Source organism: Rhinoderma darwinii, chromosome 3 (genome assembly GCF_050947455.1).
Source record: "Rhinoderma darwinii isolate aRhiDar2 chromosome 3, aRhiDar2.hap1, whole genome shotgun sequence".
NCBI classification, from domain to species: Eukaryota; Metazoa; Chordata; class Amphibia; order Anura; family Rhinodermatidae; genus Rhinoderma; species Rhinoderma darwinii.
The window spans coordinates 121,989,499-122,005,125 of record NC_134689.1 but is presented as its reverse complement, the minus strand read 5'-3'; the positions used below and the strand labels follow the sequence as shown (position 1 = coordinate 122,005,125).

Genomic DNA, 15,627 nt, shown 5'->3' with positions numbered 1-15,627 from the left:
TCACGCAGATACATCAGTTGTTCTGTGTGATCAAATGCGTGGGGGCGACAGTGGTTGACACTTTGTTTCCTCACCGACAGCCCCCGCATAGCGATCTAACAAAGGCCTCCTATGATCATGTTTGGACTTATCTTAGATATGCCCTACATATGTCTGTGCATTTTATATGCACACATAATAATGCATTGGAGTAAAGAGGCATTCCAATGAATTATTGGGATAAATACAACATTTAAAAAATTCAGAATTGAAGCCTGCTCGGCAATCAGCCGATCGGATCGGATATGGCGTCAGAAACCCCTGTCAATAACATGTAGAAAGCTGCTGCAGTGGAAATGTAGTATTAAATTATTGCTGTTCTGATACAGAGCTGCAAATCCTCTGCATTGACATAATATTCTGCATGCAGTCCCTACTAGATGGTAATAAGTAAGATAAAGTATGTAGTAAGTTCCTAAGCTTCCTCTAGTGGTGACTGCAGGCAACCTGTATGTGATCTATTGAAATAATTTCTATGCAGTACATTTGGAGCTCTGTATCAGAACAATTTAGCATTGGCCGCTTTAAAGATATTTTAAGAAATTAATCAGCACAGAATTTTGGACCTAAAAGTAACATGATGATAAAATGTGTGAGATTCACTTTAAGGCCAAGTTCACACTATCGTCATCTTCCGTTTATATCTCTCTTCCATCAGAGGAGGAGATGACTGACAGCTTAAACGGAAAGCATCGCTTCAGTTAAAATTACCAGTGATTTAGGTGCATTCCGTTTGCCTCAGTTCGCTAGGTTACCATTTTTTTTCACGGAAGCAAAAGTGCAAAACAGATTAGTAACATTTCCATTTTGTTTTATTCTATTTGTGTTTTACAGAATGGCTTAATGCCAGTTTTTTGGCTTCAAAAGGTTGCAAATTATGGCTCATGCCTTCTTTGTGAAATAATTTGTGAATTTTGCACTTTTATGCCGCTCTCCACACTTTTTAAAATAGTGGGTGAGGCTTGGTTTAAGGGGCAGGGCCAACAGGCTCTACACCAGGGGAGTAACTAGGAAACACTGGGCCCCATAGCAAATTTTTGACTGGGCCTCCTCCCCTCCACTGGGTGCTATACACAGACCCCCTTGGTAGATAGTGCCCCCCTGTAGATTATGCCATACATCACCCCTGTAGATTGTGCCATACAGCCACCCCTGTAGACAGTGCTATAAGCCCCCCCTGTAGACAGTGCTATACAGCCTCCCTGTAGACAGTGCTATACAGGCCCCCCTGTAGACAGTGCTATACAGCCCCCCTGTAGACATGGCTATACAGGCTTCCCTTTGTAGATAGTGCTCCCCCTTGTAGATAGTGCCATACAGCCCCCATGTATATACCGTAGCTCCATATATCGCCTTCCAAACAAATAAAACAAAAATCTTTCTACTTACGAAGGCCCCGTTCCCGAGATGAACGGAGCTGCTCCTCAACGCCGGCGAAATCCTTAACGTCGGACGGCGTGATCCAGTGACGTCATCACGCCAGCCTGCGTCTTATTGGCTGCAGGCCGAACGTGGCCTGTAGCCTATGGCAGAGCAGAAAATGTGGCGTTGCTACCGCTGTAGCAGCCGTGGCGGCTGCTAGCAGAGCCAACGGCACGGCCCACCTCATGCCGCTAGCCCCATAGAAGCCGCTATGGCTGCTACAGCGGTAGATACGCCACTGCCCTACACATTTAGATTATGTTCCCACAGGCTAGATACGCTGCAGATTTTCTTCAACAGAAAATCTGCAGCGGAATCTAAAAGAAACGCAGTCACAGAAATCTAAAGCAAATAGTGCGTTTTTGCTTTGCATATTTCTGCGGAATCACTATGGTTTTTCTGCAGTGGTTTTACCTATGGATTTAGTGTTAAGCATTAATTATATCAAACTTCATATTCACCTGCAGATTTCCAGCTTTTTTTTTACTGTTTTCCGCTGCATAAACAATGTACAAACCGAAACAAAACTCATCTGTTGCAGACTTTATGCTCCACATTGAAGTCTATAGACAAAACACGCAGCGTCTCCGCTCAGAATATGCAGCATAAATGAACATGCTTTGGAATTGAAACTGCAGAATTCTTTCTGCACAACTTTTCTGCGTGAGTGAATGTGATTTGGTAAATCTCACTCACTTTGCTGCTACTGTAAGTGCTGCCGAATTTCTGCGCAGAATTCCGTTTTGGAAATTTCGCAGCATTTACGCTGTATGGGAACCCAGTCTTACTATGCCAACTGGTATCTGGCTTGGATGTCACATTCTGACGCGCAGACAGCACAAGATGCAACAAATTTATTAAGAGTCGTATTGCAACTTACTGCCTCCAATCTGAGGGTATGTTCGCACGCAGAGTCAAAAACGTCTCAAAATACAAAGCTGTTTTCAGGAGAAAACAGCTCCTGGTTTTCAGACATTTTTTTGTGCCACTCGCGATTTTCGCTGGTTCTTCGCTGCGTTTTTTACGGCCGTTTTTGGAGCTTTTTCCAATAGAGTCTATAAAAAAACTGCTCCGTCCGAACCTAACGCCATTTTCCCATTGAAATCAATGGACAGATGTTTGGAGGCGTTCTGCTTCCCATTTTTAGGCCGTTTTTCGGGCGTTTTCGGCCCGAAAAACGGCCAAAAATAGGCCGTGTGAACATACCCTGAGACTGGCGTGTAAAACGTCAATCTTAATAAATCTGTGTTGCTTTTAGTATTGTAACAATGTGTAAACTTTTTAAAAAAACTTATATGTCTGATGTGACATCGAGTACACATTGTAATATGTGGTGTTTATTATCTTTCAGGATTTAAATGACAATGGACCAATTTTCAATCAAACAGAGTACACTTTTTTTGTAAATGAGAGCACACCGGGTAAGAAAAAGTAATGGAAACGTTGTCCTATCAGTGCATTGCCATTTCTATACATATCTTAACATGTTTTAAAGCAACAATTTCCCTATCCATAAAATATCACATTAAGCCTAGGTTCACACTCACAGCCCCAATGCAGTTTTTGGCTCAGATTTTTGTGCCAAACTCAGAAGTGGACACAAAATAAATGAGATACATCAGTCTTTTCTTTATCTTTCCTTCCTTTTGGATCCACTTCTGGCTTTGGCTAAAACAACTGAGCCAAAAACTGCCACAAAAACTTCATCAAAACTGTGTGTGTGATCCTGGCCTAAGAAATGCCTTTAATGACATACTATGAATCTTCTAGAATCAATTGTATTTATTGAAGCTTCACTAATACACCCCATCAACATGGCCATAATACTTTATGTCTCTGTATAACCTCTGAATTGTACAGAGCCATAATAGGGCTCCTATGGATTTCTAAGGGGCTTTACTTTTATTTGGTATACTCCATCAGATGCCGTATTATGGATATGTTAACTCCTAAAAGTGTTGCTTCGAAATGGCGATAACTTTGTAATATGTTGGTACATTGAGTACCATACAGCATCACATGGAGGGTATATGGCTATTAGTACAGAGTCACAGAGGGATATTGTGTGCCACCATATAGTCTCTGCTGTGTGCAAGAGGTCATCTGTAAAGGTACTGCAAAAATACAAATTCCCCAAAATGGTTTTTATTATGGGAGTACTTCCCTTTCGCAACTATTTTAAATATGTTGTTGTATTAAGATTGGATTCTCGTTGATGCATTCATGTATCATTATTCTTTTATCCTTCAGGGGCTTATGTTGGGAGCTTGAAAGCCAGTGATAATGACCAAACTGAATCAAACAATCGAATCAGCTTCAGTATTTCCCAAGGTGGAGCTGGGAACTTTATCATTCGTGGACAGAAAGAGGCTTTGGGCCTATACCGTGGGTTCCTGATTTTAAGTGACCCTTATTTGGAGCTGGATTATGAATTTCAGAAAACATACACCTTGATAGTAGTAGCTGAGGACAATGGAATTCTGGGAGACAGTAACACTGCAAATGCCACTGTCTTTGTAAACGTGCTTGATCTCAATGATGAGCCACCATACATAAACCCCTCTTCTCTGGTAGATCTCTACATTTTTGAGAACACAACAAATGGACCAGAACAGATTGCAACATTAAATGCAACTGATCCTGATACCAACCACGATCTAGAATTCCAGAAACTTGCTATGAGCTGCTTAAAGAATGGAAAGGATGTGGGCAGTATATGCGATGACTGGCTATGGCTTGCACCCAATGGACAGTTGTTTGTGAATCATACTGAAGATGTTGATTATGAACTATGTGATCTTATGGTGATGCTTTTACGTGTGGAGGACAAGCTAACATTTCTTGGAAACAGATACAGCCAGAACGGTGTGACTACTTCCCATTATTATAATAGATGTCATTGTTGATTAGCTGAAATTGTGGTAAAAATTCCATCTTCGGCCTTTAAGGGTTGGGGGGCAACTTTGGGGATTTCCCTGTTGCTACTCTCATCTTTTTACCCAAATCGTTCTTGCTTGTTAAGGGAAAATAATAGATGTATTTTATAAGTGGATAATCGATTAGATAGATTAGGAAATTCTTCACAATGCACTCTATAAAATACTAAAGTGGCTCCAGAGATAGCCAAGACATACGGTACTTCCATCATTCAGTCTCCTAATTTTGGTATTATATTGCCCAGTTTGGACACATTTTAACTTTTTTTCATCATTATCACATCCAAATAAGGGTTGTATTGTATTTAAAATTACAAAAAATACTTTAAACTACTAAACTTATTTAAACCACTCAATTTTACCTGAAATCTATAGCTACCATTTTATTTGGGAAATTACTTTGGAGAAGGATTATTTATCTGTGCTGTGATATAGGAACACATTACCTTACCATATAAACACTAAATCTCTTTTTTTTTTCTTGTTTAGTGAGCCAGAGAGTGGTGATACAAGACATAAATGATCATGCACCTGAATTTTTAGACATCAAAGATGCATTTGGTAAGTAATATTGATGTCTTACAGCTTAAAATAGTAACTCATCAACGTCCCGAAAAACAGCTGAAAAATCAGAAGCAGAATGCTTCCAAACATCTGCACATTGATTTCAATGGGAAAAACGTTGTTCTGTTCAGACGGGGCGTTTTTCATGTGGCCGTTTTTCAAAATGGCCACGTAAAAAAACAGCCACGAACAAGAAGTGCATGTCACTTCTTCAGCCATTTTTGGAGCCGTTTTTCATAGATTCTATAGAAAAACAGCTCCAAAAACGGCCGTAAAAAATGCAGCAAAAAACGCAAGTATGATTAAAAAACGTCTGAAAATCAGGAGCTGTTTTCCCTTGAAAACAGCTCCGTATTTTCAGATGTTTTTTGTTAAGCGTGTGAACATACCCTTACGGACACTGGACAAAATAAAGGTTAGAACGTTTGCAAGCCCAGTGAGTGAAGACGATGTGCATTACAGTTCTACTAATTTTAATGGGAAATCTCCAAGTAAAGCCATCAGAATAGAAAGGGCCTCTTTGTTCTAGAAATCAGTTGGATTTTGGGTCCAGGGAACCACATGTTCTAAAAGGTGTGTTAACGCAATCATGGGCCAAAATATATTAGACTGAAATTTGTAATGGGTATGTCAACCGATACCCGCCCTCCAGTGATTTATCCAGTTTCCAAATCATAGGTAATAGATATATATATCTGAGGGAAAAGACGACACAAGAGACCATGCTTGTATGCTCAAAATCCTTCTCTGATCTTTATTGATCCAAACAAGTATATAAGTATAATGACAGGAATGGTGTAGGCTTTGGTTTCAGCCAATTATCTACAATATGATAATGACTCTGATAATAATTCTTCACCCTCCAAGCCCCATGTGGCCTGAACCTTGTCCCATGGGAAGACACACATTTCAGAGACACAAGTTAATTTGTCTCCTTCTTATCTCACTAGAGAATGGAGACTGCAGATAAGTTTAAATCATTTAAACAGAGGGCTGAATCCCCTTCCCTCATGGTAAACAATGTCATTGTTCATTCGGCCAAGGCTATTTGATCTGCTCCTTACAAGAGTAATAAAACATACAATTCAAGAACCCATAACATAGAATTGCTTCAGGACATCTGCTGACATATTACTTTTTACTTATTAATCTCAAGATGGCTCCTTCAGGCCAAAAGATGGATTCCAAGGATCCAAAATGGACACCTACCATACAAGATGGAGTCCATGCAAAATGTTATCTTTTAAACATATTCTAATCACTTTCACATTGTGCACATACTTTCTAAAGAATTTTGAGATTAGATCAGACAAGGATCATGACTTTTTCATATGGCACACTTCATAAACAATTTTTATGTGGCATTTCAAAGATAATCAGATTTTTTTAAATTTATCCCTTTTTTTATTATAGCCAATCTTGTGCAGGTGTTAATATTTCATAAAATAATGTTCTTCCCCTAAGGATTTCTGTAGCCAGACCTGTGGCAATCTGCTGATTATTGGACTGGCTTCTATTAAAATAGGAATAATGACTTCCCGTATTAGTGACCATAATGTCTATACGTGTAATGAACACAAAATTCATGGTAACTGGTAGATATTCGGTGCAGCACAGAGGACCCCCCATGATACAGAATTGTATAAGTTAAGGGAAATATTGGTATAAGGGGCAGATGAAAAGCTAGCGTGGGTATATGAGGGATCGACTCTGTCAAACTGATCTGATCAGCTCCTATGAGGAGGTAATTTCTAGACTGGACCAGGGTAAGTCTTTGAATGTCATACATCTTGATTCCAAAGCATATGATACTGTGCCGCATAAAAGTTTGTACATAAAATTAGATTGCTGGGACTAGGCGAAATGTGTGACTGAATAAATACAGATTGGATCGCTGTTACTAGTGGGGTAGCACAGGGATCAGTATTGGGCTCTGTTCTTTTTAACTTTTTTTTTCATTGTAATAGATGGACCTGATATAGGTATTGTGGCAAAAAATATTAATTTTGGCAAATGGTACTAAACTTTGTAAGGTAATTAACACAAAGTAGGGCAGAGTTATGTTAAGAAATGGATCTGAATAAGGCTTGGGCAGAGAAGTAGAAAATTAGGTTTAACACTAATAAATGTAATGTTTTAGACTTTGGAAGGGAAACTACATTCCACAACACTGGGTAAAACTAACATGCAAAAGGACTTTGGGATATTAGTTGGCAGTAAACTTTATTGTAGCAACATGTCAGGCAGCTGCTGCCAAAGTAAATAAGATCATAAGATGCCTCAAAAGGGGCATAGATGTACATGATAAAAATGTAGTTCTGCTGCTTTTTCATATCAATAGTCAGACCACATATAAAATATTGTCAACATATGTCTAAAATATTGTGTACAATTTTGGGCACCAGTATACAAAAAACACATAGAAGAGATTGAACGGGTTCAAATTTAGGTCACCAAAATAAAAAATGGAATAGTAAGCCCTTATTCACAGGACAGGGTTTCCCAGCCATTCATAAAACGGGCGTCACCCGGCTGCAGTAGGAACAATAGACCCCTATTGGGGCTATTCACACTACTGATTTTTTGACGGCCCGGGAAACCTGGCCGTCAAAAAATGGGACATGTCCTATTTTCGGCCGTTTACCCGGCCGCCCGGCTCCCATAGAAGTCTATGGGGCCGGGTAATACACGGCCATCACCGGAATGTGTCCCGAGTGATGGCCATGTATTCCGTCGCTCGCTCCCTCCTCACAGCGCAGAGTGCATGTGAGGAGGAGGAGTTTATGCCATTCGGACGAATGGCTGTACGCTGGAGGTAAGGTTATACACTGTGTGGCAGGGCCGGGGTGTACAGCAGGTGGAAGGGAGCACTGCGCTGGCTCCCTTCCCCTGCTTGTTTTAAAAGCGCCCTGGCCCGGCGACACCTTCCATGGCCGATGGCGCCGCCAGCAGCTGCTGCGGCTGCTACTACTGTAGCAACGCCACTATAGCAGAGCAGGGAGGTATCTCCCTGCTCTGCTATGTGCTAGCCCCACTTTAACTCCCTGAAGGAGCGGAATCCCCGTGTGTTCGGGGATTCCGCTCCTGGACAGTGCGCTTGATGTCTCTGTCCATATCTGCGCAGTGACGTCAGGGGAAACTCCTGAAGCGGAATCCCCGAACACTCTGTGACCGGGGATTCCACACCAGGCGAAGCCAGTAACGTTCAGTGTCCATAAATGGACACAGACGACAGGGGCTTTTCCTGAAGTGGAATCACCGGCCACATGGGGATTCCCCTTCAGGAGTTGCCCCTGATGTCACTGTCCAGTCAATGCCCGGCCCGGAACAGATGCAAAACTAATGCAAACCGGCCGGGAAAAACGTCCGATTTTATCGCCCATCACTCGGGCTCGGGCAGGACCCTGTCGTGTGAATAAGGCATAAGACTGGGTGATCTAACTACTATGTATAAACATATCAAAAGTTAATACAGAGACCTGTCTCATGATCTATTTATAGCCAGGACTCTATCTATAAGGCTACGCTCGGACAGAGCAGATACACTGCGTAAAGGTACACAATGTATCTATGTAATTGTGGTGCAGTTTTTCGGCTGGAATGTCCGCTGCGGACAGCTGTAAATAAAAAAAAAACAAATACTTACCCTCTGACATCCTGCAGACCGGCCACCTGGGGTGACGTTTTATCTCTTGTGACCGCTGCAGCCTGCATCGGTCACATGGGATGAAACATCATCCCAGGAGGCCAGCCTGGATGAAGAAGCACCAAATTCTGGGTAAGTATAGTATTTTTTTTCGGAGTTGCATTTTTTGTGGTGGAATCGCAGCTTTTCTGCTTCAAAAAAACCTTTTACCTCCCTATTGATTTAAAATGAGCAATGCTGCAACACAAAAGCAGCGATTATGCACATGCAATTTACATGTTGCCGATCAATAAAACGGACGGCAGGTCAATTTCTGAGTGTTTTTTCCATGTATCATTTACGCAGCGTGTGGATGAGATTTGTTCAAAACTAATTTGTAGAGGAAACAAAGTTTCTACACCAACATAGTAGCTCTTTACTGTAAGAGCAGTGAGACTATGGAACTCTCGTCCATAGGAAGTTGTTATGGTGAATTCACTGAAAGACTTCAAAAGGGGCCTGTATGCTTTCCTTGATTGGAACTTTGGCTTTTGTCTCCTGGTGGTTTTTTGTCTTCCTCTAGATCAACATTGCAGGATAATAGGTTGAACTAGATGGATTTATGTGTTTTTTAAACCACAATATACTATAAAGTATATTTACCAACACTCTTTTATCTTCACAGTGGTTATACCTGAAACTGCTGTTATTACTACTGAAGTGGCTTCTGTGAAGGTAATTAGCAAAAATGTTGTATGTTTTATTTTTTATTGGGTATAGGATTTCCAAGGATATAGTTTACTGCCCAGTAGTCCAATGTATAATATTATAAAAAAATTGTTGTGAAAATCTTATCAAAGCCTTGGAATACATTGCGGACAGAAGCATCCTCCTGGGACCATTCTGGTCCTCTTAGTTAAGTCTGTATCTCTATGGTCCTGTCTTCGAATCCTGATGTGGAAGCAACTGGAAGGATCTAGATAAGGCTTGGAGGATAAGAAGGCTTCACCAGGTAAGTTAGATTTCCAGCACAGTTCCAAAAACAGTTCCAAACACTGCTTATTCGGCAACAAAAATGTCCTTGCAGCTTTTATTGCAGTTGAGTTTTTCCCCATTTAAAGGGAATGTGTCGCGAATTAAACCTTTTTTTTAAGTAAGTTACTTATTTGCTGTATTTTTTTTTCTTCCACATGGTGGAAAGTATTAAAAATTAAATAATAATTTGACATGTTTTCCTATGTTGGCCAACAGAGGTCTCACTTCCCAGAATTACAGCAAGGTGAATAAGGCAAGGCAACCTGACTCACAGCTGCTGTAAATGTGGGAGGGAATCTCACCCCCCCTCCTACAAGCCAGGAAAAGGTGTCTTCAAATTGCTAAGCAGTGTCCGGCTGTCATTTTGGGAGTGATTGTACAAATGGCAGCTGGCAGAAGCTATAGGACACACCAAAAGGCTAAGGGTATATTCACACGCTTACTAAACAAAGGGAAAACAGCTCCCTTCGTTTTTGGCCGTGTTTTTTACCCATGTTTTTGGAGCTGTTTTTCTGTAGAGTCAATGAAAAATGGCTCCAAAAACGTCCCAAGAAGTGTCATGCACTTCTTTTTGGCTGGCGTCTTTTTACGTGCCATTTTTGGAAAACGGCCGCGACAAAAAACGCCCCGTCGAAAACAGAACGCCGTATTTCCCATTGAAACAGGGCAGATGTTTGTAGGAGGTATTCTGCTTCCGATTTTTCAGCCGTTTTTCGGGACGTTTACGGCCCAAAAAACGTATGAGAACACTGTGTGTGAACATACCCTTAGAATGATGAAAGTGAAGTGAATGACTCTTCTATTGACAGGTTCACATGGCGTGTGCTTGACACGCTTTTTTTGCGCATTTTACATGCTAAAAACCGCATAAAAAAGTCTTGATTACGCTTTTTATTTACATAATTGGTAAAGTGCACTGTTAGTACATACAACGCGCTTTTTTTACACACACGTTTTTAAAAAACGCATTGTGTAAATAAAGGAGTATCGAGTCAATTCCTTTCCACACACACTCAGCTCTGCTACACACAGACACACACACAGCACTGCTACACATAGACACACTCAGCTGTGTTACACACAGACGCACACTCAGCTCTGCTACACAGACACACACACAGCACTGCTACACACAGACACACACACAGCACTGCTTCACACAGACACACTCAGCTCTGCTACACAGACACACACACACACACACACACACACACACTCAGCCCTGCTACACAGACACACACACTCATCTGCTACACAGATACACACTCAGCGCTGCTACACAGACACACACACACAGCGCTGCTACACATCCACTCAGCTCTGTTACACACAGACACACACACAGCACTGCTACACAGACACACTCAGCTCTGCTACACAGACACACACTCAACTCTGCTACACAGACACACACTCAGTCCTGCTACACAGACACACACACACACACACACACACACACACACACACACACACACACACACACACAGCACTGCTACACAGACACACTCACCTCTGCTACACAGACACACACTCAGTCCTGCTACACAGACACACACACACACACACACACACACAGCACTGCTACATACAGACACACTCAGCTCTGTTACACACACACACACACACACACACACACACACACACACATACAGCACTGCTACACACAGACACACTCAGCTCTGCTACACACAGACACACACACACACACACACACACACACACACTCCTCTGCTACACAGATACACCCACTCAGCTCTGCTACACACAGACACACACTCAGCTTTACTACACAGGCACACACACAGCACTGCTACACACCGACTCAGCTCTGTTACACACAGACACACACAGCACTGCTACACAGACACACTCAGCTCTGCTACACAGACACACACACTCAGTCCTGCTACACAGACACACACACATCTCTGCTACACACAGACACACAGACAGCTCACACATAGCCCAAAAATCGACTTTTGCTAAATATACATACAGTGCTGCAGTGGTAAAGTAAAATTACACTGATACTTTCAGAGCATCAAGGAAAGATTTCCATAAAAACAGAGCTAAATATAAAACAGTAAATGAAGCAAAATAGTTACCAGCTATAGTGTATGATGATTACTTAAAAACACACACATTGCATGGCAATATATCCTGTAATATAAATATGTGCACACGTTCATTATGTCCTATGCCCTGTAGCTGCCGTATTCCATCTGTGTATGTGTCATTAAAAGACAGATACTCAGATGAAATAAAACATGGCAGCCCCCAGTACAGTAAGAAAGTGTTAATAAAAAAAAACTTTGTGTGTGAAAAATTAAATAAAGTCAATATAATATTTTATTAAATAAAAACACATAAATGAATAAAAAAATAAATCATGACACTGTCCCTTTAAGTCAAAATCTGCTGCTGCGATTATCAATTTTTGTCTGCAGTACGTGAGTGATCATTTTTAAAATTCTATTCACTTAAGTTGGTTCAGATTTTTATTTGTGGAAATTCAAACCGAAAATAGTAATAACTCCTGTCCTAATCATAATGGAGCATGGCTTTCATGTATCAGTCATGTCGGTTTTTTTTATGACCCTTTCGCTATGATTTAGATTTATTATATTTACAATGTCTTTTTTTATCAAGGCTCAAGATAAAGACAGTGGGGAAAATGCTATCCTAACCTTCTCAATTGACAAAGTGGAATTTATTTTATTCAGTGGTGGAACTCAACAACTTGGAAAAATCTTCAACAGTGTAACTACCTCTGAAGACGGCATATACACAGGTTCTGTCAGGTCAGGCAAATGTCTAGCAGAACACTTTCCCTGGTTTACATGAATCAATGTTTTTTAAGCCCATGTACTTTTTTTTCCCCCCAAATTTATAGAGTTGCAAGTAATCTGGATAGGACATTGAAGGGTCAGTATCAAGTCACGGTTAAAGTAGTGGATAAAGGGAACCCTTCACTCAGCGCTACCCGCTCTGTAACGGTAACACTCAAGATATCTGATGAATGTTTGCCCCACAGATTTGTACATTCTAATTTTGCATAATATGTTAATTTTTCAAGGCATTTTACATTTTTGTTTTAATTCTTAATATTCTTTTTTATTTTGTGGGGGGTTGGGGAATAAAAGTTCCTTTCTTACAAATGGTGCACAAAAATGCACTTCAGGCAACCAGTACACAATTGAATTATTCCCCTGAAGGAGAAACACTTCAATATTTTTGGGTATACACACGCAGTACACACAACCAGCAGCTGCCTTTTAGAAAAATTATTTAGTTCCCCAATGGTAACTTAGACACACCATTAATGCAGGGAACACACATGCAATACAGACAACCAGCGACTACTCAGGATCAGCACATACTCTCTGCAATGCAAATGGCGCTAGAACTGTACTTTTGTATTCAGGTTTCTGGACCAAAAACAAATAAAAGGAGCGCTCTTTTTCCTCCCTCACCCCCTGCCTGACCTTTCCTCAATTTAGCCTCCCCAGTCCCTCCCTTATTTTGTCTTCCTATGTTTTTTCTTTTCTTACTTCTCTTCTTAGTTTTTATTTTCTTAAGTTAGAGTTTAATCCTTCCTGCACATAAATGGGCTTTTATACAATAAGTAGAAAGGTAAGCCTATGTGCGTTGCCTTGCTGCATATTATTACACTTTCTGATTTAGATACAAGCAGTCTTTCAGTTGCTTAGTATTAGTAATGTCTGAATTTTTTCTTTTACTTATGAAATTGCTAATTCTCATGTAATTTACACATTTACTCTTTTTCCTGTATTTTCTCCTTCCACACTGGTAGATATTTACAATAGATGAATCTTATAGAACGGTACTGCGATTCTTAAAGTCTGTCGATGAACTGACTATAAACGTGCCAGAAATTATTGGGTAAGAGTCTTTATATTTAATAAAAAAGATTTTTTTTAAGCAGGTAATCAGAAAAAATAAAATGCTGATGTATTTTACCAGTAACATCTTGCAGTAGCAGTAACGCTATTTAGTATACTTATCATATTATCATTAGATTTTTTCATATATAGCATCATATTCTGCCTTTTGTATGCCAATTCTTCTCTGTCCTTCATACCCTGCAAATAGTTCTCAAAATCATTAATACTTTGAATATTGATGTTTGATAACAACAGATTCATTAGAACTTGAATTATAAATTCAAATACAACAGTCTATTTTACTTAGTTAGAAACTGTAAACAGGGACAACATTTTCTACAGTTAAATATGGAATTGTCTCATTGGCCGCTGCATCAAAATAAACCACGAAAAAGAGTGGAAAGCATACACAATCCTCAAATAACTCTAACCAAATCTCTCAGAAGGTGCGCCAAGTCAGGCGTCCAGTGAGCAAAATTACCTTAAAATTAATGTTACATTTTTAACACAATGTCACTTTTAGGTCCAAAGTTGTATGCCGATAAATGATAAACTTCTGGCTGCTTATGGTCTCCATTATGGGGAGAATGGGAGCTTACTGAATACTGTTTTATTATTAAATGTATAAACAATAATCATTCGTTTTTTACGTTCCCTTTAATGGAGGCTGTAGGCAGCCTGAATTGTATTATTTTACTCTTTGTCTATATAAGGGCTTTGGAGCTCCACCTTGTATAAAGATATATTAAGAAATGAAACAGCACATCATTTTGGACCTATATTCAGATAAAAAACCTAAGGCCTATTAAGATGAAGATTTTTTTTTATCAAGGGTGACCATTCCCTTTAAGTATTCTGACACCTGGGATTTTTACTGTGATGCAAGTTTCAGAGTTAAATATTGCCTATCCTTTGATGTTACAATTGGCTATGCATACCTAAAAAAAATTGCTCCTGGCCATTCCGTCTGATATACTTTCTCCCTACGACTCCTCATTGCTAACTTCACTTTGCTACATTCCCTTTTCCTTATCTCCTCCCTCTTCCTCCCAGTATTTAGGAGTTACTTTCAGGGGTTTCCTCGACGTCCTTTGTCGACATCACAGTCCCAATGTCTGGTTGCTAATGAGGCAGCTTATGTGGTTTCATTGTCCAAAGTTAAATTTTCTTGAGACCTAATGCATATGGCCATATTACAACTCAGTTTTGTATGGAGCCATAACAGGGTTTCCATTTTAGTGCACACAGCCTTTACTGTACTTCCATATGCCTCCAATGTTATTCGGATGCATAAATAATTTTTTTCTGTCTGATTCCATATGAATGCAATAGAAAAGGCATTGCTTTTAGTGGAGAATATCTCAATACATAAGTAGTCGTAAGGAGTCAAATCAAGGCGGCGGAAAGGCTCTGCTGTGTGCATGAGCTCTAAGGGTAAATTTATATGTAACACTTGATATTCCATATATATACAGTATATATATATACAGTATATATATATATATATATATATATATATATATATATATATATATATGTAAACATATACATACATATATATATAACAGGAACAGAGGATGAGTATCAGCACCAGAACTCCTTCTTTCCGCCTGGTCGTGAATAAGCCAACATCTCCCTAACACTGAAGTCCTGGTGCTGTTACTTGTCCTCTGTTCCTGTTATCTCATTCCAAGGAGTTGATTCATCCTTCTACTGGTAACGTGCACATGGCCTGATGTTCAGTTTGCCTTGAGTGCTGTGTTTTTCCTATCTATGTATATATATATATACAGTATATATATATGTATATATATATATATATATATATATATATATATATATATATATATATATATTTATGTAAAAAGAAGACAAATGTTTATATTTATGTTTATATATGTAATATACATCATTCAGCCATAACATTAAAACCAGGTGAAGTGAATAACATTGACCAAAAACATTGTGATGATGGCACCTGTCAAGGGGTGAGATATATAAGGCAGAAAGTGAACAGTCAGTTCTTGAAGTTGATGTGTTGGAAGCTGTAAAAATGGGCAAGCATAAGGTTCTGAGCGACTGTAACAAGGAACAAATTGTG

At 39.8% G+C, this 15,627-nt stretch overlaps 1 protein-coding gene across 1 annotated transcript in view; it reads left to right on the top strand.

The window, feature by feature from the left end:
• The window catches only part of CDHR2 (cadherin related family member 2), a 129,712-nt gene that overhangs the window by 98,763 nt on the left and 15,322 nt on the right, over nucleotides 1–15,627 (top strand). The window contains exons 17-23 of the mRNA XM_075860051.1: nucleotides 2,813–2,882; nucleotides 3,712–4,326; nucleotides 4,887–4,958; nucleotides 9,272–9,321; nucleotides 12,271–12,422; nucleotides 12,515–12,617; nucleotides 13,436–13,524. Coding sequence (XP_075716166.1) covers nucleotides 2,813–2,882; nucleotides 3,712–4,326; nucleotides 4,887–4,958; nucleotides 9,272–9,321; nucleotides 12,271–12,422; nucleotides 12,515–12,617; nucleotides 13,436–13,524 — 1,151 coding nt within the window. The remainder of the gene's footprint in view (nucleotides 1–2,812; nucleotides 2,883–3,711; nucleotides 4,327–4,886; nucleotides 4,959–9,271; nucleotides 9,322–12,270; nucleotides 12,423–12,514; nucleotides 12,618–13,435; nucleotides 13,525–15,627) is intronic.